This window comes from Mixophyes fleayi, chromosome 6 (assembly GCF_038048845.1).
Source record: "Mixophyes fleayi isolate aMixFle1 chromosome 6, aMixFle1.hap1, whole genome shotgun sequence".
Lineage (NCBI taxonomy): Eukaryota > Metazoa > Chordata > Amphibia > Anura > Limnodynastidae > Mixophyes > Mixophyes fleayi.
In genome coordinates, this window is record NC_134407.1 from 160819107 (window position 1) to 160846786 (window position 27680).

General features: G+C 39.2%; 1 protein-coding gene across 1 annotated transcript in view; it reads right to left on the minus strand.

Moving 5' to 3' along the window:
- UQCC1 (ubiquinol-cytochrome c reductase complex assembly factor 1) overlaps positions 1–27680 on the minus strand; it is a 101871-nt gene that overhangs the window by 62426 nt on the left and 11765 nt on the right. Inside the window, exons 3-6 of the mRNA XM_075176944.1 lie at positions 24865–24966; positions 20927–21034; positions 12309–12381; positions 11321–11378 (exon numbers count right to left, since the gene is read on the minus strand). Coding sequence (XP_075033045.1) covers positions 11321–11378; positions 12309–12381; positions 20927–21034; positions 24865–24966 — 341 coding nt within the window. The remainder of the gene's footprint in view (positions 1–11320; positions 11379–12308; positions 12382–20926; positions 21035–24864; positions 24967–27680) is intronic.

The window sequence follows — 27680 nt, forward strand, 5'->3', positions numbered from 1 at the left end:
CCAATGGTCAGGTCATTTTTTAAACTATTTTTACTGATTTATTGAAAATGTATTTTATGGTGCATAGGAACATGGCTCTAAAGAAATGTGAAAATAGTTCATATTACTTAATCATTTATACATACTTAAATTTGTTTTTTTCTACCACACAACACAATATTTCAAATTAGGGCAAAGGTTTTATTGAGGGAGGAATGCCCATAGGTTTTTAAAGCATTAGATTGGTTGTCTATAAACTGCTTCAAGAGCCAAGATCCTGTCTTTCAATTCTCCCAATTGAATACTTATTTTCTTAATTTATTCCACCAACAATTTGCCTACAACACCCACTTTTTGTAACCAAACTGTAACAAAGACACTGGTAGACATTCATAAAATGGAACAGCTTACTTAACCCAATCAAGTCCTCTATAAGCATAAAAACATTAATTCCCAACAACTTAAACAAGAAACATGCTTTATCATTGCTTAACGAGCCTTGAATCTTAATAACGTTCCCAATTAGAGGAGGGGGAAAAAAAAAATCAGAGGCAGACTGCCGACAAGTAAACTTCTGTACAATCATAGGTTTATATGCAATACTTTTCTAAATAGTTCAATGGAATATTGTGAAATTGAGAGTGATCAGGTCATTTCTTTGTCCATGCGGTTTTCCAAATTAAATCACGTCACTTTGCAGGGTCTCACCATTGCAGGGAAGGTATATGTTTGATGTATCATCAAGTAACAAATTTATCAATTAAATAATGAGGTAATGGAATTCTGTGTTTTTATTTGAAAATGGCTATTTCTTTTTTAGCTGCACCTGCAATCTGGGGTTTAAAAGACATACATTTTCTCAGGCCATAAAATTCCGGACTATAATCAGCGCTGTTTGTAATTCTCCTCCAAGTCCTCTAGCACATTAAAAGTCTGACTCATCAATGTCAAACCACAAAGGTAACATTGCATTTCTGTTAACAAAATTTTAATAAACTCACTTGCAGTTTCAAACTAACTAGAGGTTAGCAATTTTTTCCATATGCAAAAGAGCTTTCTATTTAGCCCGGTTACATCAGTCGTCTAACGTTATCCCAAAAGGCAATACAATATGAATACCATCATGAATAGGAGCATGTCAAACTGACATGGCTTATGAGGTAACCACTTTAGGAAACCAGGTAAGAAAAAAGGTAACAATATTATGGTAATTTGTCCAACCATGTGTTTCATTTAATAATAGTTTATTACACAGTGTTCTTCTCAGCACATTTAGGTTTCCTTGGGGTGACCGAAAAGGTTCTGTTGGTCAGCTAATGCCTTGATACCCCAAGTGCCTTTGAGCTATTATTTTTATTTATTTAATTTCTTTTTTTTTTACAGTGCAGACAAACTATTTTGAGGAAAGTGCAACAAAAAAACAAACCCAAAACTATACTTTTGCTGATGTTCATTATGTTAAGCTTAAATACAGCACCATAGTTACCGTGTAACGTTCTACCCATCCAACAAGTCTTCCCGATGCCTCCAATGGTCCAGTGCTGTTCTGCTGTGTTGCAGTGCGACACACCACCTCTGTTCTGTCAGTAGATACCCACTGACTGTAAGAAACTTCATCTTCTGGGTCACAGTCTTCAAATTTCTCAAGTAGAATTCTTTTTTAATTTTTGCTTTTTAATTTTTCACTCGATGGACACAGAGTAGTGTCGTAGCATGCAGTCTCTGTTATCTTGAACAGACTAAATATGTAATTAGGTCCTTGCAGGTCTCTTCTATATGGCAGGCATAAAGCAGAAGACTTACATTCTGATGAATTGTACAAACACATACAGAATGTGTTCCAGAGGACCCTGCCAAGACGCACCATTTTGGATGCAGCATACAGAATTTCGAAAAGCCTATTTTAATACTAAGGTATTCTAAATTGAATGCAGCACATAATTCTTTTAAATTAGAAAGTAACAATTTCTCAAAAATGCCACTGCTGATTCTCCGTTTTTAGCCCGAGATGTCTCATAAAAAAAAATTCACATCTCCGTGCCTAATCCACAAATCACTTTGATATTTTTATCCTTTGTCAATCACAATATGGGATTCCAGAAAACAAAAAGTTTGGTCAATCTTTCCTGACTCTGAGAGTCATTAAAAAATCATTTAGTTCAAAAATCAAGAATTTTTTGAGACAAATATATTAGTGTGTTCAATAACCATTATCAACCTGAGGCAGAGGAGTTAACATGTCTCATTTTTTAAAAAAAAAAAAAATGATCCCCAAAATATACTTTAAAAGGCTAAGAAAGAAAAATAATATGATTTTGTTTGCCTATATGGGGCATATTCAATTAGGGTTTCGGTCCGCGGAAAGTGCGCGTTATTGCCGGTATTATGGTAGCGCAATAACGCAGATTTTCGTACGCAACCCTATGGGCTGCAAACCAAAATCAACGTTATTGCAGGATAATTCCAGCGAGTTCCTGCGGACCGGAATCGTAACTGAATATGCCCCTATGAGTTTTTAATGTTTAATTAACATTTTCTTTCTTTTTCAATACAAGTTTTGACTCTAGCTCCTACTTTATGGAGTAAAAAAAGTGTTATGGAAATATTTAATGTTAGTGAGTGTGCAGTCCATCAAGCAAGAGTTCTTCTAAATGAAAAGGGAATTTTTGCTTTACCTGAGCCAAGGAAAAGCCAAAAACTTAGTCGAAGTTTTGAAAAACTTTTTCCAAAATGATGAATAAAATAATATGTACATTTTTTGAAATACTGACTATAATATAATAAAACAGATCTTAAGTGTGCCTCTTTGGCCATTGGAAATGTTGGGAACTATAGTCTATTATCCTTTGCTGGTACTCGCTCTCTACAGCAGGAATTCTACTCGTATATAAACATGGCTACTACCGCTGTAGCTTTGAATGGTGCGGTCTCTCAGAAAGAAGCTGATTGGGTGTCTGGGACGCTTGAGGATGACGTCATCAGAATGCTGCTGCAGAAGTGTCGAGAAGGAGGTGGAGAAGTGTGGAGAAGCATTGAGAAAAGCATTGAGAAAAGCACTGAGAAAAGCACTGAGAAAAGCATTGAAAATGTCACATTGGATGGAAGAAGAGGTCAGAGTTGCTAAATGTAAGAGGGGAGGAAGAGATAAGACTACAAATTACAGGGACTGTAAAGGAAGCAACTGTTTATTCAAACATTGCAAAAATCATGACACAATGTGGAATAAAGCACAGCCAACAACAAGTTGTGAACAAATTAAAATCCCTGCGTAAACAATATGCAAAAGTCCATGACAAAAACCGTTGCAAAAGTGGTGCTGCAAGGATGGAATGGCCATTCTACGAAAAATGCAACATGGTGTTTGAAAATTCAGCATTTTCAAATCCCATTGCATCTCATTTAGTTGACCGGATGCTCCTACTCTTTCATCAGAAAGCACTAAGTCTAGCCAGCCCACAATGGTGACTAGCGGCGAGTCCGTAGAGAAACATGCCGATTTGGAGTGGTCCAACAGTGCAGAAGACACAATAAATCTGTCCGCAGATGAGTTTCAAGATACACAACCTTTGGCATCAGCACAGCCTGCAGCAGATACGCAGTCCTTACAAGAGACGCAACCGGTGTCAGCGAAACAATCTTTACAATAACCACAGAGCACAATGTTACATTCAAACAGTAAGTTTCTTAATTTGTGAATGAAATTAAATACATTAAATTAATGAAAGTGTAAAACTACTAAACTAACAACTAGGCACAACTGCAACTATAAAACTACACCTACATCTACAAACCTACAAGTACAAAACTACAACTACAGCTACAAAATTACTAAACTCCTAAATTAAACATACAAACATATTAAAACATGTGCTGAGGGAGGAGACTCAAGCACATATCTGCTTACAACACTGCTATTTCATTTTGCAGAAATATTCTGTCATCCTCAGTGATCCTACTGTTTTACCTTTCTTTTTCCCATTTCTAGTTTACAATGTTCAGAAAAAAAAGAAAAGACCAAATAAGATGGAATTAGCTACCAAAACCATGACCACAGTGATGTTAGACCACCTAAAGGAAATGGATAAGGCTATGGCTGGCCAAGATGATGCACGTCTACAAAGATTCATGGACAATGAACGCGAGCTCTGATATGGATAATCAATACAAACAAATGGAAGTTGAATTAAAGCTGATTATAAAATTAAGTTAGGATGCTTAAGAGGAACTATGTGCATAAAATATATGTTGACAAATTAAGCTGTTTTACTTCTATAGACATATTGCTTAAGGTATATAGAGAAACATGTCTAAAAAGTATTGCAGTAACGTATCTAAAAGAAATGTGCCCTCCATTATACATATTAAGGGAATAGGGAAGTTGTGGTACAGTAAGGTACCGTAAGTTAGCGTCTTATAAGATGTGGCAAGATTCATTTGGATTAATGCCTATATCTGGGGGGCGAGGGGAAGATATTGCTAGTTCCTGATATGTGGAGTGATATTATTGGTTTAAAGTCTTATATGATGCTCTATCTACGTATTCGTTTGTGGTTTTAAGGCATAAAATGCTTGCAGAAGTAATATGAAATTACCATTATTCTATTTTGAATTGAATGGTCTGTATTGCGCATACATAAATAAAGAAAATATTCTGAAGAGACTTCGTTTTTGGATTAGTTCTTTAAAAAATCCGTAACAAGCTCCAGGAATCCTTTATAACCCAAATCACGGGTATGCAAGAGCGCATTCTCCGTGAGAACCGGGAATGTATGATGGGTTACCTGGATCGACTCCTGCCTAGAATGCAGGGGAATGCACAACCGCCATACCATGTAGAGGCGCCTTACCCCGTGTATAACAGAGGCCAACAAATTTTCTTTACAAATCCCTTGTCTGCTCTACTCAATAATGGAGCACAGACTGGCGGTGATGGTGGTACGAATGAGTTCTGCATATGTATTTGTGAGTTCTAGGTCATAACTTGTAGAAGCCACAGAAAGCACTGACAGTTCAGAGTCCTTCCACTCTGGTAGAAACTGCTCTATCTGTATTTCACAAATATTGTGTAAAATACAGCAAGCAGCAACTACATGGGGCATAAGTTTGGTGTCCATGTCATTGCGCTTCAATAAACATCGCCAACATCCTTTCAAGCGTCCAAACGCATTTTCTACCACCATCCGAGCTGAACTGGAGGTACGGTTGAAGCGAATTTGTTCCGCAGACAGTTGATGTTGCTGTGTGAAGCCCTTCAACAACCATCGCTGCGAAGTGTAAGCTACATCCCCGATTATGTGGATCTCCACACCATTCACGAACTTTGATTTCTGAAAAGAAATGTAACACCTTACATTTCAGTAGTGCTTTACAGAGAATATTGGAACATTTAAAAGAATCAGTACACCTATTATCTTTCAATCTATAATGTCTAGCTTCAAATAAAAAAAATACATGAACACGCTACCCAAATGTTGGTTACAGAACAAAATACACCTGCTGATATATGTTTTAAGTGTATTTTGAAAGCGGAACATCTAGAGAGGGACATGTGCAGTAAATAAATACCAAAAAATACATGAATGTATTAATAGCTGAGGAAAACATCATCCAACAAATTATAGATATTTACCTCTCTAGGGAACAACCAGACATCTTGTCTGTCCTCTGCAATCTGGTACAGATCTGAATTGGCCAGAACTCTGGAGTCATGGGAACGTCCAGGCCAGCCAATAAAAATATCTGTGAAACTGAAAATAAAATATATTTACCTTTGTTTTACAATACACATCATAAGACAAAGTCACATTAAACTAAAAAATAATGCTTACCAATAGTTGTGGTCCACTACAGCCTGCAGAATGATGGAATGCCAGCCTGTGCGGTTGTAGTAATCCGCAGGGTTGTCAGTGGGGGCAATGATAGGGATGTGTGTCCCGTTGATTGTTCCAGCACACTGTGGATATCCATGTCGCAGGAATCCAGTGATGGTGTTATCCAGTCCCTGTCCATCAGGTAAGGAGATGAAGCGATGATAAAGGGCTTCCAGCAATGCCTTGGTGACTTCATGCACTAGATGCACTAAACTGTGGATATCCCCACTCCAAACAAGGAGATTGTGCGGTATTCGTCAGGGGTAGCATAACACCACAACACAATTGCTAGCCTCCTACTTGGTGTAATGGGCTTTCTTAAGTTTGTTGACTGTTTAGAAAGTGCTGGGTTGATAAGGTCCAGTACATACTGAATGTCTAGCGTCACATACGAAAGTGTGCAATCCACTTCTGTTCCTCAAAAGATTCCACAGTAGGCCAGAAAGCTTCTCCGTGCCTGCGTTCTCTGGCACACAATGTTCGGTCAGTTGCAGCACTGAATCTCAATATGGAGGAAATGCTGGCCCTGAGATAAGATCTCCTCCTGTGTATATACAGATGCCAAGTATTCTCCCTCTGTGCCAAAAATTGCTCCTTTCTCCTCCTGAAATGACACTGTGCAAGGTAGCACAGTGTTAGCAGCTGCATCAAGCTCTCATTTGCTGTATAAAACAGCACATAAACACAATAAAACATGAACGCCGGCCTACACAAAAGTGACTCGTCGGCCATGATTAAAGCAATGCTGTAAACAGTCACCACCCACTTCGGCCTCATCTTTGTGAGCAAAAAACTAGTCCCTTTTAAATGATCTCCATATTTTTCAGCCAATGAAAGCTCCTCTTGTGATGACTCACACTTATTGTCAGGGCAGACCTGTGTGCAGTATGAATGGGATCGGCCCGGGAAATTCCCGGGTCCAAGGTGCAGTGTGAACGGGGTCTCTGAGCTGGGATGCTCTGTGCCTCTGCAAAAACTTGTCTTGAGGAACCCAGGAAATTGCAGGGGCGCCAGTATGAAAGCAGTATTAGGGACACAAACTGCACAAAGTAAAACCCCTTACAAGCATGGGTGTAACTGGGCTCCTTAGCAAAACATTTAGGTGTGACTGCAAGTATTCTCTAAGGCTTGCAATAGATGAGTTAGTCAGGAAACAAAATTTGCTTTGCCCATTTCATGTGGACCTAAAACCTCACAGAAAACCACACTTCAAGCATAACAGTTAGCGGTTATTGGGCGATACAGATTATTTTATTTTTGTAAGTATTTTTTATTTTCTCTCCATATAGCTACAGTGGCAATAAAGTCACTTTTGTTTTCCAGGTAGCAGGATGACAGTTGAACCTGTCAGATTCTCCTCCTTTGCACAGAATATTACTGACATTCAAGAGGAGGACAAAGATAAATAACTAAATTAATTAAACACTGATGGGACAAACAGCTATAATATAAAAGGTAGTATAGTTTAGTGTATATATACATGGATTGTTTTGTAGAGATGAAAACCACTGGTATATTCTTATTTAATGTAAACACACATTTTTTTGCTGTTGTGTATTTTAACAAAAGTAGTGTATAGTTTTTCCTATGTGGTCCATAGTGGGCATCCTTTACAAACTACAAGCAAAAATGGAAGTCTGCAGTGCAAGGGCAATTTGTGACGAACATCTGCCTATTTTTGTGCAAAAGCACAGATCTGCTTGTCAGGGTGGTAGTGACTGGTGTACAAGTTTCAAGTTTCCATTTTCTGACGGAGAAGCAGAGCAGATCGGGATGTTTCTAGCCAAATGCTGGTTAGGCATATTCATGTGCCTTTTATATTGCTCCTACACGCAAAAAAAAAACAACATTTTCTCTGAGGGACAAGATATTTAAATGAGATTCAAGGGGTAAAAGATGAACATTTCCAGTGATGTTACCTGCTTGCAGTGAGCTTGCATTCTTCTACACTCAAAAGAATTATCATTTTACATGTCGTTAGAGGGCAGTATGGAAATTTAGAAGTGGTGGTATGAAAAACATAATGAGAATGTAAGTGAATGGAATGTGATTGCGTTACAATGAAGGCAGTAGAAGTGGCGGTATGGCGTACCACTGTATACACCCCCACTTCCATCACTGCCTATATTTACTATGGGATGTCTTTCACACTATTCAGATAGAAATATACTGTCCTGTATACAGTGTAACAATGTAATAACATTAAAATATATATTACAGACACCTAATGAAGATAGTCCCCATTTCTCCTAACACTCATGATAACTTAAGACATAAATGACATAATGAAGTGCACTGCAGGCCTGCATTTTTTTCTAAAGCAAATCACCTCAATATCCCAACACTCATCCAAAAGTTCATTAATGACAGATTATCCAGGGTCTTGCTAACCTAAGCAAGTAGTACAAGTGACTAACGAGTTCTTACATAAAGGTAACTATCAAATTAAAGTAAACACCAACAATTTATCTCAGTAGGGTATTAAGCCACCATGAACTGCCAGAACAACTTGAATGTGCTTTTGCATAGATTCTACTACAAGGAATGAGATGTTTTTTCGGTCTACTTCAAAATCTATTTCATCACACAATTGCCCCTTAACTTATGGTGTATTTTCCTCAGACTCCCATGCCAATATCCATTTTGCTAGAGTTCCTTGTAAAACCTCTGTGTCACTTCTGCCAACCATGCCCCACCAATTACACTTCTATAAGAGTTCTCTTCCTCTTGCCACAGTAGACAAAATGTTGGGCAACAGGATTATGCATAAAAATGCACGAGGATGGCCAAAGTCATTAGCAGATGAGGATGAATAAACAGCTTTAGTATACAAACTACTTCATCCCCTTTTGTGTAGATTCCAAAAAACAAACATTTTCTGAGCATAATAATACAGAGGTCACAATCTTTCTGCTATTCTGTCTATCTTTTGTTACCAAGGCCAACTCAGGAGAGTAGTTAAGGTTTCAGTGCAGAGCATATGGTAGAAATCCATCTGAGCCCAAACCAGCCCACTAATACTTTGGGACATGCTATTTATTATCGCAAACGCCAGTTTGGGCCTGCCCTAAGCATGATGGGATGTTAATTGATTAACTCTGAACACATTAATGTGGAATGACTTACCTCCTATATATCTTATATCCCTCATTTAAGTGATGTTAGTAGATGTATAAACTTCTGTTAAAATGTCTGTACAAAAAAGTGAGTTCTGATGTCAACGCTAGTTAGAAAAACTTGTGTATTATAAGGAATAATGCACTCCCTACTCTAAGTTATTACAGAGATTAGTAACCTCAAATTTCTCTGACCTTTATAAAAGCAGTCCACAGCCTTGTGTTTCTAAATGGTCACAAAATATTATAATAAAGCATTCACTTTTTTCCATTAAAATACCTGACCGTCTTTCAACATTTCTGTAAAAAAAATGGGGAGGGAGGGAGGTACATTCCCTGTTTAAACCACGCAGAGCACAATTAAATGATTATAAGGATAGAAGATTTTTTTGAAGATGTTGTTTAGCATATATAAATGTTAATTCACTTAAGTCCACCAAAATCTTCAAGGTCAACTGAATTTCCAAATATCACATCATAACCCCAGCAGTCGGATAAATGAACAGAAAACCGCTGCATTCCATCTCTGCGGCTGGGTAGGGGGATTCCAGCCCTCAAGGAAACAGTTTGGCGGCCTAGGACATTAAAAATACTGCCGGGTTTAAATAAGGCCCCATACATTTCAGCTAAAGACAACCCTAGCAATCAGCTCAATTTATGATGTGTTAGCTCTTGCCGGCATGTTAGCAAATGTTTGAATGTACTTCAGCGAGGTTCCTGTTACACATTAAGAAATATATCTTTCCCCTTACCACAACATACACTGACCTTTTCAATAATGCTAGATTAAACAATATTTTTTTTTTATTTTTTTTTTGGCTATTTACTCCACAGATGAAAAGGAAAATTATTGCCTAGGTGTTAAATATTTTCACAAGTAACAAATCTGCAATTTAGGAAAATTGCATGTGTATTTTTTAGGTGTAACATAAATGTCAGTGTAATAACTCTTATAGTCTACTGACATCTTGCATTGAAAATCCCAGCAGGGACATTTGAGCTAAACCACTTTTAAGTAGCTTAAAACAGTAATATTTGCTGATTTTTGAAAAAAAATAAGCATCTGAACTGTGCTACTGGTAGCACCGGGGACTCCTTGGTTCTTGAAATACTACGTATATAAGCTCCCAGACAAAGGTACCCTTTAGGACAGGACATAAAGGCTCTGTTACAATAAACTGTCACTGTTCCTTCGCTTAAAGTCGCACAAAGCTCCATTTCCAGTACCACCGCACCCCCGTCCTCCGACAATCCCTCCACCTCCTGTCTATCCGCCAGTCGGAGCACTTCTAAATCACGGATTATAGAAGAAAGAGCAGTGCAACATAAATCACTTGTGCTTTCTCCTACAGTCACTGCTGTAGTAATACACTCAATGATAACATGATTAGAAATGCCAGGGAGGTAGATGAAGTATCCTCCTTCCCCCTTTATCTACTCCACAGGGCAAATACAATGACTGTAAGAGAAAGAAGAGGTAATGGGTGCACAAATAATATTACACTCTCTCCTGCAATCAAGGTAATAAGAGCATGGTGCCTGATGTATAGACAGGAAATGAAGCAGGAACAGGTTAAGGCCAAGAGGCCAGGTGAGAACCTAAAATCTTCTACCTCCGGAATTATGTCAAATTTTAGTTGATCGCAATAAGATTTTGATTAAGACGGGTTATCATGTTAGTGGTGTTGTACACTCTCCCCTTTTGTACGTCACTTTCTACAGCACTGAACAAATCTACAACATCAAATGTTCAATTTGGGGTTTGGATAGAATGCACCCATTAAAATGCTTTCAATGTGCTAAAAAAAAAAAAATATTGTAGCAAAAACTGGGGCTCACCTGGCAGGCTGGGGACACATGAGAAAATTACACTGAAGCCATTAAATGCATGAAAATGGAAATATGAAGCACCTAAAGTTGAGAATGAACTGTGAATATGTAATGTACAAATAGCATAATATGTGCTGTAGGCATAACGCCTGGATCAGAAATTTAAATTCAGTTTTGAAATGTGTGGCACTTCAATTCAGTATTATTTCTTGGCATGTATGTTGTGGCACTAAAAAAGTGATAGCGTTTAGAACAGTGGTGGATCCAGGAGCTATCACCCCCTCCTAGTAGGGGTGGTCTGCCTGCGGCCGCACACTATGTGCAGGCAGGCAGAGAATCCTGCCCAGTCACCACACTCTGCCTGCCTGTCTCTGCCGACATGGACCTGCACATACTACGCGGCCTCATTCAGCCCACTGCTGATCAAAGCAAAAAAAAAATCTAGATCCGCCCGTTTCAGAATTTGTGTGATCTACAGAACTCAGCTTATAATGTACACAAAAGGCTTTAATACTCCCTACTTACCAGACATGTAGCTGTGTCACAAGGAACCAAGAATTCAGTGTATCTGGCAGACAACATTCTGGATTCAAAAGAATAAGACATTGATTGTTTAATATCGCATATATATCTACATTTGTGACTATAGTTTCTTATATAATACGTTATATTATAAATTAATGGTTTAGTATATCATGTGTGAATCCACTAATTAGTGTAGATACTTTACACTTCTTACACCTTAGTACTATTATCCATCAGTATAATGTCTTTTACAGTATGTCTGCTATTGTGTATAAGAGGGATTGCTTCACAGCAGATGACTACTAATTATACTTACTTGTGGGCTGTTCATATGTTCCAATTTACACATTTTTGTAAGTCGGTTGTACACGTGCTTTTAAATGTGAACTGCATGTTATGACAGCATGCGGCTGGGACAGGTTTAAAGACAACATATTTGGCAATTTTAAATCAACCTTTACAATTAATTGTTGTTTACAATATTAATGGTCATACTGCACTATAAATGTTTACAGTGGTAAACAAATTTTAGTTAAATATAATCCGTCCCTCGCCACATTCATTTTAGGGTATGTACAGTGGTCCATGACCATAGACTAAACACATGTAAAATTAGTCATCAACTGATCACTATAATAAACAACACTCGCTAAAACTACCTGTGGCTATGGGTCCACACAATGGTCCACTGCTCCCTTCAGCGGGTGTCAACATTTCACTACGTAAAAGGGAGACTTTTGAAAAATTAACTACTTAATTTCTCCATTAATTGTATTGTTCAAACTAACACCAACACAACTGCAGATGTACAGTAACCTATAGTCATTTGCATTTATTTGTTCAACTTGCACTAGATTAGCGAGTCAATTGATGATTATTAACCAAATAGTCTGAGGCATAGAAGTTCATAAAGATATATATATATATATATATATATATATATATATATATATATATATATATATATATATATCTCCATCATACTTACTTTCAAACAATTCATCATAATCTATGCGTTCCACACAGCATGTATACATGCGCAAGGCAGCTATTTTAATTTTCTGCAAACATAAAAAACACAACACAAAACTTATTCACATAATCTGATACACATATGAAATTGGAAACTTTTCAAATTACTTTTTCAATTTAAGAAGACATCTCATAATAAGGAGTCCAACAGTTTTTAAAATGCTAAAGGAACCTGGTAAACCATTGGGAAGAGTCTTTGCAATATATCATAAGCAGACTACCTGACCAAGTTATGCATTTAATTTACAGCTTACAAGTTCAAACAGTATTGTCAAGAATATAACTGCAAAATCACCAGCATTTCAGAGAAAATTCTTTACTTGGTATTAGTGAGATAACTGAAGTTTATCAAATGGGAGTTTCAAATGTCAGATCAACTGTCTGTTCGGGCAACAGTCTTATTTTGAAGCTCAAGTAGTAATTAAGCTCAAGTAGTAATTAAGTAAAAATAATGTCCATCTTAATAATTATCCTCCTTTTAAGAAAAGGGGAATGAACAAAAAAAAAACATCTCACAGGCATTTGCGGAGTTCAGATAACTTAATTCTACCCCAGATATCTTGCATACAATTTTGGGAGAGGCCCATGAGGCAACCATACGCAGTCTTATTATTAGCATGTTCTCGGCTCCCCCCCCGTATAAAACGTGTCCGTGATATAGAGTCGTCTATATCTGCCCTCACAGTGAAACATAAATGTTATCCTAAGTGAAAGACGTACCTAAAAATTGTTGCACTCAAAGACCAACTCCAATAAATCCTAGGCGGCTGACGCTCTGCAGCGGCTTAGTCAGAGGTATTAACAAAAAGGGGATAAAGCGGACTCTCTTTTAGCCCGTCGTCTCAGATCCAAAAGAACTCATAATAGAATAATTTTTATACCAGCTTCATCTTCGAACAAGATCTACAGACCCTCAAAGAATTGCTGACTGTTTTCACGACTATTATGCATAAATTGTATGACCTTCAGGCAGGCAACCCTCCTACTAAAGATCAACGTAACAGAATTGGACAATTCCTTGGAGGATGCCATCTCCCATCACTATCTTAAGCCAAGCTAATTTCCCTTAACATGGCAGTAACAGCTTTAAACAACTTTAAAACAAAAACTGTCAAAACTCTTAAGAATACTTCTGCTCCTAGCCCAGACGGCTTCGCTGCAATGTATTCTAAAAACAAAATTTTTACCAATCCTCTCTCCTATGCTATTAGACTTATTTTAATCCATCCTCTGGGCAAGAAATTCAATGGGGCATACACCAGCACAAATATAGTAGTGATCCCTAAGAAAGGCAGGGATCCTAACCTATGTGCAAATTATAGGCCCATTTTCCTCTTAAATGTGGATCTCAAATTATTCGCCAAAATATTAGCTAACAGACTTGCTCGGGTAATTTAATCTCTGATTCACGCAGATCAAGTGAGTTTTATCACTAACCGCCAGGCTACGGACAACACTTGACAGGCCATAGATTTAATTTACACTAACAAATGAAAGGAGTCCTGCTCTGGTGTTGGCCCTTGATGCCGAAAAAGCATTAAACCGTATTTCTTGGCCCTTTATGTGTCAGGTTCTCAAAATTGCTGGTATTCATGGCCCCTTCCTTAAAAGTGTAGCTCCCTTATACTTCAACCCTACGGACTCTGTGTTTGCAAATGGTTGTTATACCTCCCATTTCCAAATTTGTAATGGCACGAGATAGGGGTGACCAAGGACAACCCTTCCTCTTTTTGCCTTGATGAAGGAGCCACTTACAGCCAGAATACGGAACAATTAAAATATTAGTGTCATCAATAACGGTTCACAGGTCTCTAAACTCACTCTCCATGTGAATGATGTTCTTCTTATCCTTACGAACCCCCTTGTGTCGATTCCATAATGACTGAGATCAGGAACTATGGCCTACTGTCAAACTTTAAGATAAACCCATATAAAACAAAGGCTTTCGCCCTCAACTTCCCTCCTGATATTCAACAACACTTGCAAGCTGCCTACAAGTTTGTTTTAGAAAAGAGCACACAACCTCTAACATAAATAACACATAGTCACCTTCATAAAATAGTTCTACTTAATGCATATTCTTAAAACCAATTAACACAATAAAAATCCAGATAAAAACAAATAAAAACAAAGATAAAGTGCTAGTAAATGTGTAAGTCCATGTCCAGTGGTGAAGTTCTGATAGATAAAGTCAAAGTAAGTATATTGTTTACGGATCAAGTCCTACAGGACAAAACGTGTTGGTACGGATCCTGTGCGCACAACCCGTCATACCGGAAGTCCATTTGCGTTCCAAGGACTGAGTGACTGGACCGCACGCGGCTAAGATTGGACAGCGGGCCTAACACAGCTTATCATACACAGCTCCAGTTTAGTGAGTACTTTGAAGAATGTGGATGCGAAAGTATTTGGAATAAAAGACTGACTATACGATGATCCATAAACAATATACTTACTTTGATTTTTATTGTATTAATTTGTTTTAAGAATATGCATTAAACAGAAGTATTTTATGGGGGTGACTATGTATTATTTATGTTAGAGGTTGTGCGCTTTTTTTCTAAAATATATGTATTTTATAGAGGGATCTATAATGAGCAGCACCATCATGCAATGAATTGTATCGATTAAGATATTCAACTTGCAGTAAGATATTAGTTATACAGTGTATATTGGATTGGTGTAGCGCTAATTATTCTGTTGTTTTTTTCAAGTTTATTTGGCAACTTCAGAAAATTAAATATTTAGTTAATCTAACAAAACACTATAACAAACTATTCTTCCCTGACTTTACTGAGCACCGATGTTGCCTTCGCCTTTCATCCCCCTCTCTTTATCAGTACCTCCAAATTCATCACCTCTATAACAACCAGATCAACCCACGTACTCCCTACTGCCCCACCCCACTAGAGGCTTTCTGCCTTTAGTAGATTCTCCTCAAGAGGTCTCATTTCCACATTTTACTCCCTACTGATGCAATATAATCTTCCCTCCAAGGCGCCCGCCCTATGAGTTACAGTGGGAGGATAACACGAGTGAGGTGCCTGATATAGAAGAGTGGACTTCCATTTGGGAAGCAGTTGCCAAATCCTCCATATCTCTTCTCCAACATCTACCGCCTAACTGGATCCCCTCCCCTCCCACCTCTTTCACTCCCTCTCTCCCACCATGCACACCTCTCCAATCTGTCGCTCTCTACTTGCACTCTCCCCTCCTCCTTCAAACACGTCCTTATCTCCCCCATTCTTAAGAAACCTAACCTTGACCTCATCTCATTAGCCAACTACAGCCCCATATCACTTCTCCCTTTTAACTCCAAACTACTTGAACGGATTGTCTGCAACCGCCTCTCCAGTCACCTCTCTAACTCCCTCCTCGACCCCCTCCAATCGAGCTTCCGCCCCCTCCACTCCACTGAAGCCACCCTGGCTAAAGTTACAAATGACCTCCTCTTGGCCAAACCCAGGGGCGATTTCTCCCTGGTCATTCTCTTGGACCTCTCTGTGGCCTTTGACATCTGGGACTAACCCCTGCAGACCCCTCTTTCTCTCTGCCATTGTCTTTTACTTGGTTCACCTCTTACCTTGCCAACCACTGCTTCTCTGTTTCCACTCCTGACTCATCCTCTCTCCCTTCCAGCCTCCTCGCTGGAGTCTCTCGGGGTCTGTTCTCGGCCCTCTTCTTTTCTCACTGTACACTACCTCCCTGGGTGATCTCCTCTCCTCCTTTGGTCTCCAGTACCATCTCTACACTGATGACATTCAATTTTACATCTCCTCTCCTGAACCTCTTCCTGGATGTCTTCACGTTTCCTCAACATCAACATTGGGAAAACTGAACTCATTGTTTTTCATCCTCCTACACCACCGTGAACTATCCATCACCGTTAATAATACCACCATCTCTGCTGTTCCCCAACTCTGCTGCCTGGGTATCACCCTCGACTCCTCCCTCTCTTTTGCCCACCACATTCAATCTCTTGCCCAATCCTGTTGCTTCAAACTACGGAATATTGCCCACATCTGACCCTTCCTCTCTCAGGATGCCGCCAAAACCATCATCCGTGCTCTCATCATTTCCCGCCTCGATTACTGTAACCTCCTCCTCACTGGCCTCTCCCACTCCCATCTCGCCCCTCTTTGCTCTATTCTTAATGCGGCTTCGAGAGTTATCCTTCTTTCATGTCGCTCTTCTCTACTTCCCCTCTCTGCCTTGCCATACATTGGCTCCCTTTCCCCTACAGAATCTTTTTTAAACTCCTCACAGTCACTTACAAGGCCCTCTCCCATTCCACTGCCCCTTATATCTCTGACCTCCTCTCCTTCCACTCTCCCGGACGTTCCCTGCGTTCGGCCAATGACCGTCACCTTTTCTCACGCCAGAATTCAAGACTTCTCCCGTGCTGCCCCATCCACTAAAATGACATCCCTCCCTCCATCTGTCTCCTAAACTTAGCTCCTTCAAACAGGCTCTTAAAACCCATCTGTTTCTCAAGGCCTACCAGCCATCCACTTAATCTTCTCCCTTGTTGTCCTCACCTCCCACCTCCTTCTATGCTTGATCTCCTTCTACTGGCTCCTCTTGTGCCTGCTGTCTGTTTCCCCTCCCTTTAGTAAGTAGGCTCTTATGAGCAGGGCCCTATTCCCTTCTGTATCAATACCATTTCTTCTTCTTCTACACCACTGTACTTGCTATGCCTGGAGATATTGAAGTCTTGGTTATACTTGTTTTATTCTGTACTCTTATACCCTGGTATATTGTCTGTATTGTATTTTAGTATTTTGTACGGAGCTGCGGATACACTGTGGCGACTTATAAATACAGAATAATAATAATATGCACTTGGCTTAAGGAAAATTCATATAAGATTTTCTTTTGACGGTAATTGGTCCGTTCCAGGCTGAAAGCAATCTTCCCTGCTTCATCAGACCGTTTGCTGGTGGAACTGCGGTCAGCGGGGGACCCCGTCTCATGTTTGCTGGAGTTATGGCTAAAATTGAGCACTGTTGGAGGGAGGTGTCAGATCTAATTTATAGGGTCACACCTAAAATTCACCTCTTCCTCTGCCTCATGGGGGTAAATTTTATCAAGCTGTGGGTATTAAATAGTGGCGATTGTGCCTGTAGCAACCAATCTGATTCTAGTTATCATAATTTTAGTACATTCTACAAAATGACAGTTAGAATCTGATAGTTGCTATAGACAACATCTGCAATTTTTGAAATCCGCAGCTTCATAAAATTACCCCCTGGAGTCCATAGAATAGTCTGGAAGATTCCTGCCCATATTCTCACTGCAGCTAGATGCTTAAATTGGAAAAACCCTGAACCTCCTACAATCTCAGCCCTAATTAACAATATTTTGCAAACCTATAAATTAGAACATATCACCAGCATAATACATGATCATCCCAATCAATTTTTCTCGACTTGGCTGCCCTGGACTGATTACTTTGATACTCAAGATCCCTTTTTCTAACTTTCTATTGTTGAAGTGCTAAGAGAACGCTGCTCAACCTTTCATATACTCCTTTATTCCTACATTTACATACCGAATCCTTTTCAAACTCCTTACTACCACTTACAAGGCTCTCTCCCAGTCTACTGCCCCTTATATCTGTAACCTCCTCTCCATTCACACTCCTGCCCGCTCCCTGCGCTTGGCCAATGACCACCACCTCTCCTCCACTCTGATCACCTCTTCCCACTTCAGAATCCAAGACTTCTCCCGTACAGCCCCCCTTCACTGGTATGACATCCCTCACTCCATTCGTCTCTCTCCTAATCTGTGCTCCTTCAAACGGGCACTTAAAACTCACCTGTTCCACAAAGCCTACCAACCATCCACTTACCCCCCTCATCTCCTCCGCTCGTTCTCCCCTCTCTCCTCCCGGCCCCTTTTCTCTCCCCCATGCATCAACTGGCTCCCCTTGTGCCTGTTTTGTTTACCCTTCCATAGGATGTAAGCTCATATGAGCATGGCCCTCTTGTCTCCACACCTGTGCTTCTGCTCCGTCTTCTGCATTAGCCTGCCTGGAATTTGTGAAGTATTGGTATTTTTTGTTTAATGTTCTGTACTGTTTCACCCTATATAGTCTACCATTTGTGCTTTGTACGGCGCTGCAGAAATCTTGTGGCGCGTAACAAACAATAATAATAATAATATCTAAATATCAGTTTTTCAATCCTTCCACTGCTCAGGGGGCAAACAGGGAACTTGTAATGAACTGTGATATAGAAAGGCAGCGTTCAGTAGGGATGATAGTGTAGAATGTGGGATGACTCATTTGCATACAAGTAATTTTATTTTTTTTATTCTCTCCTAGGAACAGCATAACAAAAGCAAAGGTTTTTTTTTTACCACACTTAATATAACTTAAAGCATGCACTGGGCACTGAATTAGGCCTCAATAATCTGTGGCTCTACAGGTGTTGTGAAACTCAAGCCCCAGCATTCTTTGCCAGCCAACAGATAAATATCCCAAAGGTGACAAGTTCTCTTGCATTTTTAGAGCACTCGCACATCTGCTCTGATACTCTTCCATGTACCCTTTCCATAAAGTGCTTCCTTATGTCACCTTTAATTTTTACTTCCTCCAGTATCTCTCCTATCATTTATGATGTGCAAATCAGCAAGAAAACAATCACCAGGATTTCTAGAGGTTTGTACCTGGGAATGCAAAATGAGTATATTTTACCATGTCATTGCTAAAATGCAAGATGTGTTAAAGTGTACCCATCTACATACAGGAGGCAGCCATTTTGTGAGCTGAAACAATATTTATTACAATCAGTCTATACATTCATTGAGAAATGACGGTTCTAATAAATTGTAAGAGATCATTTTCATGAATATTGGTTCAAAGCAAAAAACGTGCTGCAACCTCCATGTGTAGATGGTGGATGCACTTTATGCATCCTTGCCTACTCTCCCGGAATTTCCGGAAGAATAGGCAAACCTCCCGGACCCTGTAAAATGCCAAAAATCACGGCATTGAATAGCGGGGGGCGAGGCTTAATCGAATCATTAAGCCCTACCCCCGCTATTCAATACCATGAATTTTTGTATTTTATGGTAAGGGTGGGGCTATAGTGACGCAATGATGTCATCACACCCCCTCCTACCCTCTGTCACATGATCTGTACTCCAATCTCCAGGAGTACAGATTTAAAAAGTTGGCAAGTATGACTTTATGTTGGGATACTAACCACAGCAGCCATGTCTTAGTTGTGAAATATCTGGTCCAAGAATTGACTCCAGCAAAAATAACTGGGAGCTCCCACCAATTGAGAAAGACTGGTTACCACTAAATTATAGGAACTACTTTGATAACTGTTAATGCAGTTTTTGTCTCCACAGAAATTAACATTGTAGATGAGCATAGGAAAGTACATTAAGGCTGTGACTTGCGAAATAAAAGGTCCTACTTCACTCTGAAAAGAATTTTTTATTTACTGAAGCTACATTTTTGCACATCTCCATTATATTAACAGAATAATGTATTAAATAAGTTTACAATTTTTAGACATATACAGTAAAAGGCTTAATACATATTATAGTATGTTGAATAAATACCCTATTTACAACTAGGATCATTTATTTTTCTGTAAAAACAGTTCTACAGAGGAGCACAAATTGTTTATTTCTCTGCATACTTATTTGCAGACATGCCAAATCATGTAGCCCCACCGTGTGTATCCTTTAGCACTTTAGCACTAGCACAGGTCCACTAACAAGTCTTGCTCCTTACTCAGGATACTGGTAAGGTAGTCGTGCAGAGACCCTCATACACCATGACACACCTTGCAATTACTTTTCAGAATTTAGACTCATTATGTAAATTTGTAAGTGGTAAAAGGAAATTCCGCTGAATGGTCTAAAGGTAGCAAAATACACAGCAAGTGTGATTCAATGCACCCAAGATGGCAAAATCTGGACCGAACATTTTCATTAAATCACTTAACCTTTATTTAAAAGCAGGTAAAATGTCAGCATTTAGAGGATGCCAGCTGCCACAAAACCACAAAGAACAGATTCCTACACAGCTTACACACTGCACACTTCATTAAGCCACGCTTTAAAAAAAAACAACTAAAATAAACTGTTAGTTGCTTTATTTAAAAAAAAAAAAAACCTGATGGTGCAGACTTTCATTAAATGATGTGTGTCAAAACTTCTCATTTTTTTCCTTTCTACCGGAAAAAAGTAATCAAGTGCAGAATAATCCTAAGCGAAAAAATATTTCTATATTTTGTTTTTGTTACTTTCACATAAAGAATCTATGCCTAGGTGTCAGTGTTCAGTGAAGAGGACTATAAAGAATGGGCAGGTTTTGGAAGAATAGAGGTGTGTATATCCAAGGTAACATGACTTGGAAAATCAGTCAGGTAGCCAGTATGCCAAACTTTGTGAGGCAAGTGCACCATTTCTTTCCCCTATTCAGTTCCCTCAGTTCAGTTTTTGGGCATTTTAACTGAAAACGTATGTAACTAAACAAAACAAGTGAACACCTAGCTTAGCACCACAAACTGGAAATGCATTACTTTACATTATACAATAGAAAAGTTATATTACCCATTTGCTGTACTTAAGTGGTCCCGTGAAGCCCATTGCCTCAATTATCTTGGTAAAAGTGCCAACCTCTTCCTCAGACGGTCGGAGTTTGTCTTTGGTTGTATTGTTCTAGAGGAGGAAAAATTAGTTTAAAATGACATTAGCATGGATTCACACCATAACCAAACACAACAACATGCACTAAAACAAGGAAAGACAAATATTTGGCAAGATACAATGTAGAAAACATTGTATCTTTGTTTTATTTAATTTTCATATTCATTTCCGAAGATGACAAAACACTTCAGATTGGCAAAAATATCGCCACAACTTCACCGCAGTGTGTTTGTTTTACTGTCTTAGGGTTTGGAGGTTGTGCCTTCTTTACAGAAGTCGCTATAAAGACCAGCAGTCGGGTTAACAACCTTCTTTATATATAGTTACAGAAGAGCAGAAAATAAACATTCAACATTGGCACCTGCCCTAACAAAATATTCTAGTATCAGAGGTGAACCACAATTTTTTATTACATGAATCCAAAGGTTTAGTGAAATAAAGATAAATAAACGGACAAAAAGGGTCTTCTTTAGGTATGGTTTACAAATGGACACTAAATGCAATCTGTGCTTGGAGAATAGGTTTGTCACTCTGTATGTTCACATAGGCTATGAACAACTGTGTTATACCAATGAAGACATCGTCTCACCTACTTGTGTAAACATCACTTGGAGGCAACTATTATTGATCATGTTTCTGCGAGCGGCTGCTGTTCTTGTGTGTATACAGACAAAGGCACAGTACAACTTAATTTATTCTGTAGGTTGACTGGAATTCTTATTATTTAGTGCTTCTGACAAGATCGGAGCATGAATGGGCTCAGGCTAGAACAACCTATACCCAGAGCATTTTAATGGTAACAGCAGCACATTCCTCATGTCTTTGTGTAAGCATGTTTGAAAAGGGAAGGGCTAGGCCAACATGCAGCCAATCAAAGACTCTAAACCAGTGGTCAAAGAAGAAATTTAGAGTTTTAGATGCATTTTAACACAATATAGTATAATAAAAAAACATATTAAATGATGTAAGGCTATCGGTCCTGTGTCCTCCACCTCTCGTCTCTCCTTGGTGTACTTTTTCCCTCATAATAAAATATAACATCCATATTATCTCCCCTGTGTTTCTTTACTTCCCCTTTAGCTTTCACTTATCCTTTTACTTTCACTGTCCACTCTCCCTATGGGCCCCTATCTTCGCTCCCTTCCAACATGCTCTCCTCTGTATCTCACACTTTGCTTCTCTCAGTCCTCCCTTCCCCCCTGCTTCTATTATTCCTTCTCACTAGTGAATTCTGAATCAGCAATATATGAGACATGTTTATGGTTTTCACATATTTTTCATATAAGTAACCAGTAGTGGGGGGCAAGATATGTGTGTGTGTTTGGGGAAAGGGTTGTTTTAGGGGACCTATCACCAATTAAGACAAAGTAAAAAGTTAGGCAACTTAAAAAGAAACATAACTATGATTACAGAAGCAATGACAACAGTAATGAGGCAAATAAGGTATGAATAGCTAAGAAGCAATTAAAGCAATGGAAATGTTAATGGGAGATATACAAGGTAAGGCAGTAGCAATATTGAAAATGCAGTTTATACAATCAGAATAGGGTGTAGAGGCAGCAATGGTGTGGAGCGATTACTGATAGTAGCGCAGAGGAAGGCTGTGGAGTGGAGCCAGTTCCTGATTCAGACAAGATTGTGTATAGACCTAAATGCAGCTGAGGCCCTAAGCACAGCAGAGGTTGTGGCAGGAACCAGGTTAATCGGAGGGACCTACAGAGCAATATGCACCGCCAGACATCAGGACACAAACATTTGGGCAGCAGGAAAGGTGAAGCATCGCTTGGTGGAACATCTACCCATTCCAAAGCTGGGTGGGATCACGGTGCAGTGTGGCAGGGGGAGCTCTCAGATGATCAAGATCACACAGGAGCCCAGAACTAGGTACAGCGCCGGCACAGGAAAAGGCCAGCTGCTAACAAACAGATCGGGGTTGGGCACAACATGGGCTGGTAAATTTGTCATTGTGGAGGCACATCTTGGGAGAGGATTTTGGTTCTGTCAGCAGCAGCAAGAGGCCAGTAGGTCCACGAAGGGAAAGGTGGAGCACTTCAGCATGGAACACAGAGAGGAGTATTCAGGAGGAGGCTGTGTCCGCTAACTACGAACATATGGCAGTCTCGGGCCAGGGTGGAAGGGTAAGGATGTGACTCAAGGTTAGGCCACAGGCTTCATTTCTGAGGAGAGGAGTGCAGCGTGATCGGAGGTGATGGGCCAGCTAGTGAGGTGATCTTGAAGACACCCAGAGACTACTAAAGCAGCAGCAGACAGTAGGGGCTGTTAAAGACCACATGTAGGCCTGTAGTGTGACTCACCATCCAGTAAGGAACTTTAATGTAGTGCCGGTATGTCATACGTGCACAACCATTCCACTTCAAGCACTGATCTAAACTGTAACAACAGTAGAGAGCAGTGATATGCTCTTCTATCAAACGGATGTGGAAAATGTATGGTTTCAAACATATCTCTATATAATAGAATGTTCATACAGCCAACTTGCATGCTGCTATTAAGGATCATTTATAAAACTGCAAACATACATCACAAGTTTATTTCCATTTTTGACATAAAGCATTAGTTTTGTAGGATAATTGCCCAAGTGTACACATAATAGCAAAAATCTTGGTGGGACGAGTAGAACGAGGACCTCAAATTGCACACAAATGCAAAAAAATTATTTTTCAGCATTAGCTATTTAAACAAGCCTCTATGGGACAAAATGTATATTACATTTATATCAGTGTTCGCAGATTAGCTGGTGGCCAAAGAGTAATTTAGGTCAACAAAAAGTCTTGACCTTTCTAGACGTCCTGAAATTCAGGCAACAGACAATATTTCAGTTGGGTGTCTTTTGCACAATCCAGGACTCCTTGGTTAAGGAATGAGCATTTATTATGGCAAACCATAATACTCCAATTCCCAGAACCTCACTGCTCACTCCAGTACCCAAATAACACACAGCACATCTGAATTACAAACACAACACAAATGCGCACACACTTATCAAATCATGTACACATTTATGGACCCCCAACCCACTGCAGATATAGTCCCCAAGTGCACAATCACTCACCAGCTCAATGGATTGACACAGCTCCAATTAAAAAGTTCTCACACACTGCAGATATACATTCCCCAAAGTGTACAACTGAACATCACTATTGAGGATTTCTCATGTATATTGTGTATTTTTTGTTTATTTCACTTCCACATACCTAGTTTTTGTTATCACTTGGTTTCAGATCAGAAAATAAATGGATTAAATGGCTTAAGGGTAGTGGAGAACATATAAGTATCTGAACTAGGGTCTAATTTTACCTCCATTAATGCACACAGCTAAATACATCCATCACCTGAAAGGCTTTGCTGCGGTGTCGTTAGAGGATCTCCAGATTGGATTTTAGAGACATCACAGGGTGGGATTAATTGGAGGATCAGGAGTCATGCAGGTAAGCACCTTATTGATCACCTACCTCCAACCCAAAACATTTTTTTATGGGAGATGTCACCATTTACATGTGTTGGTTTTTTTTGTTTTTATGAGCTGGCAAGCAGTGGAAATATAATTCCTGGGAGGATTTGGAGAACACTGCCCTTGGGAATGGAAATAGAAAAATGAGCTAAAAAAATTGTAAAGCAGGGGCACATTGTGAGGGTATTCCACCATTCGAGTAAACTAAAAAAAAAAGTAGGAGCAGTGTGTGAAGCGGTTAAAGGAGAGACAGGAGATTAAAATCCTTAAATGGAGAGCTCACAGTTGTAATTTTTCTGTCTGACTGCTGAATTTGCATTAGTATATTAATATACACAGTGACAATTACAGTACCAATAGGAGGTCTTACATTGTGTGTGGTGTGCAATGTCCTCCATATCTGTTTTGAAGCAGTCTTGTGCTCTAGTGCTTTGCCTTCATCTTTCAACCTCGTAGTATATGTGTGCCGATTCTGAAAACAAAATACACACGTCAACACAATTTAATGATACACTTGTCAAAACACTTTATTATAACCGATATGTTGCCCACCACGGCTAGGGCCAGATTTAAAAAACTGAGCCATGTAGGTACTTAATCTTCTGCAGCTTAAACCCTGCACTATCTATTAGTCACATCTCTTTTAAACTGAATAATTTTTAGTTCTTCTTTTTTATCACAAAGCAGGATATAGTGGCATGATCCACTCCTCATATGAACATCAGTTAAGTTTTTCATTCTCACAGTTAATTTGTCTTTGTGGACAAAAGAAAAATCATTTTGAAAGAAAAAGTGTAAAGAAATCATTTTCATAAGCAATATGTATATAAAGTCATCAGTACTACTGTGATTATTGCTTAATCCAGATCTGTGGACAGCACCGTCTTCAAAGCCTAAATATGTTGTAAAAGTAAAGTCATCGCAGGGACAGTCTCTTATAGGAAGCACTGTCCCAGGTTGACTTTCTAACAAATGGCCACGTTGCGATAATGGATGCTAAGTAACGTGGGGAAATGTGCCCATTAATAAATAGGCACCTAAGTAGTATCTCAAGTCTAAAAGTTTTCAGCACAAAACATCCCAGGACTCCTCATCAATTTACATCTCAGATTACAACTGTAATTCCTCAACACAACCAACAGAAGACCATAAATTAATTGTATTTATTATACATTTATGCTTCTTGTGCTGCTTTTATATTTCGTACATCATTTCAGGGCTGCTGCCACTCCACAGCCTGTTATTCTAGTATTACAACAATAAGTTGAATTAAGTTGTTCACCACTGGCATTTCAGTGCTTTTATGTCATTTAGACCAGAACAGGACTCTCTTGGCCTAAAAGCAGGTCGCTCCTTATTTGACAAAGTCCCATACATGTTTAAAGGTTTCTCCAGCTGTTGCTTTTCTAAAAGAAAAACATGTTTTTGCTGGTTGGATAATGCAGTGATAACACATCACTTTTTTAAATTTACCTTCATGTATGTTTTAAATTGGCACTGTCTTTAATACGCTATTTTTTTTATTACATTGGTGAGAGGGAACTTAAATATGTATTTTACAACAGAAGTGCACTGCAAGGTATAAAGTGTGACCCATTAGAAGGACATGGGTCCTGATGACCTGATCTCTGGGACCTCAAAATTCAAGAAGATAAAGAAAACTGGAACAAAAATAGATTATACTAATGCCACAGGCAGCTGGGAGAGTATCTAGTCAAAGGTGTTTATTGATACAGTGACATAGGATAAATCTGTTTATCGTTTAACTTCCTTTACTGAAAAGAAAGCTGCCAAGTCTTACTTGGCCCGTTAACTTTAGTACAATTTATTTTCATACAACTTTTGCTTTTATTTGACATGCATACAGTAGATCATGATTTTTATGTATACTTAAGGCGAGCCATTCATTTCTATTTTAATGAATTTTGAAAACACTTTTTTTTTTTAGCTGTTTGTTTTGCAAAACTTCAAGGAACCCATGAAAACAAGGTAGCCATATGATATTCCCCTTTGCAGCAAGTTACTCTTCTAACTGCTACTATAATCAATGCTAGCATTTCCTGAACACTTTGTCAAGTTCCTTGATAAAGGGGGTCAGTGAGGATTCTCACCCTTCCACTTCACACACCCTTCTCCACCATTCAGACTATTCCAGCGAGTCCTTCTCCATTGTCCACGATCCCCTGTGTGTCTTTTACCATTGTCCAGACTAACCCCACAATTACCCAGTGGGGATGGAAGTGGGCGGGGAGAGCATCTGAACAGTGGGAACAGACGCTCCTCCCCTGCAAGTCCAGCCCCACTGTCCAGACCCCCCTCCTTACGTGCTTCCCCACTGTCCAGACTCCACCCACCATTCCAGAGTCCTTTCGGTCCAGACTCCACCCACCCTTCCAGAGTCCCTCCCTACTGTCCAGACTCCACCCAAGTCCAACCTGCCACACCCCCACATCTTTTCTATGGTCAAAACTACTGTACTACAAATCTCATACAACTTTGGCATTACACTTAAATTGGTATATGCATTAATTACATTTAAAATGTTTAACTGTATTACCGTTTTCTGTTTCTGTGGGGTTTTTTTTTTATATCTTGTTTAATGTGATCAAATAAAAGATAGGAAAATGTTATCTGATTCATTGATCTGTGACATTTCATTTACTTAATTATCCAATTGCATGTTCTTGTAGCCAAGATCCTTATATATTCCATACTAGTTTTTGGAAAGGTAGTGTGGTCAGTTTGTGCCACCTACAAGTATGGGATTGTAAGTGGGAGAATTTAAAAGCAAAGATCAAAAGCAAAAAAGCAACTCAGCTCATTTCTTATATCCCACAACTTATTATGGACCTGAACATAATTGCATTCATTTCTGAACTATTTTTGACTTTTATTGGCTATACTCCCTCATAGTTAAAAATATGCTTTCTATAGTCTCTCCATGTCACTTTACTGCTCCATTCTGAGGTGACTCCTGTTCCTCACATTCAGCCTGTTTTAAAGTTAAGCGCAAAATGTGACTTTTGTGTACACACTAAAATATGTCCGTAAACTTGCTTCTACAGTTGCATGTCCGGTGTAAAGATGCAGCGGTCATCATCAACTGTCACCCTATCTCCATACTCCTCATGCTTCACATTTCCCTTCTCCTTTAGATTGTAAGCTCAACAAGTGTGGTTACTGTAT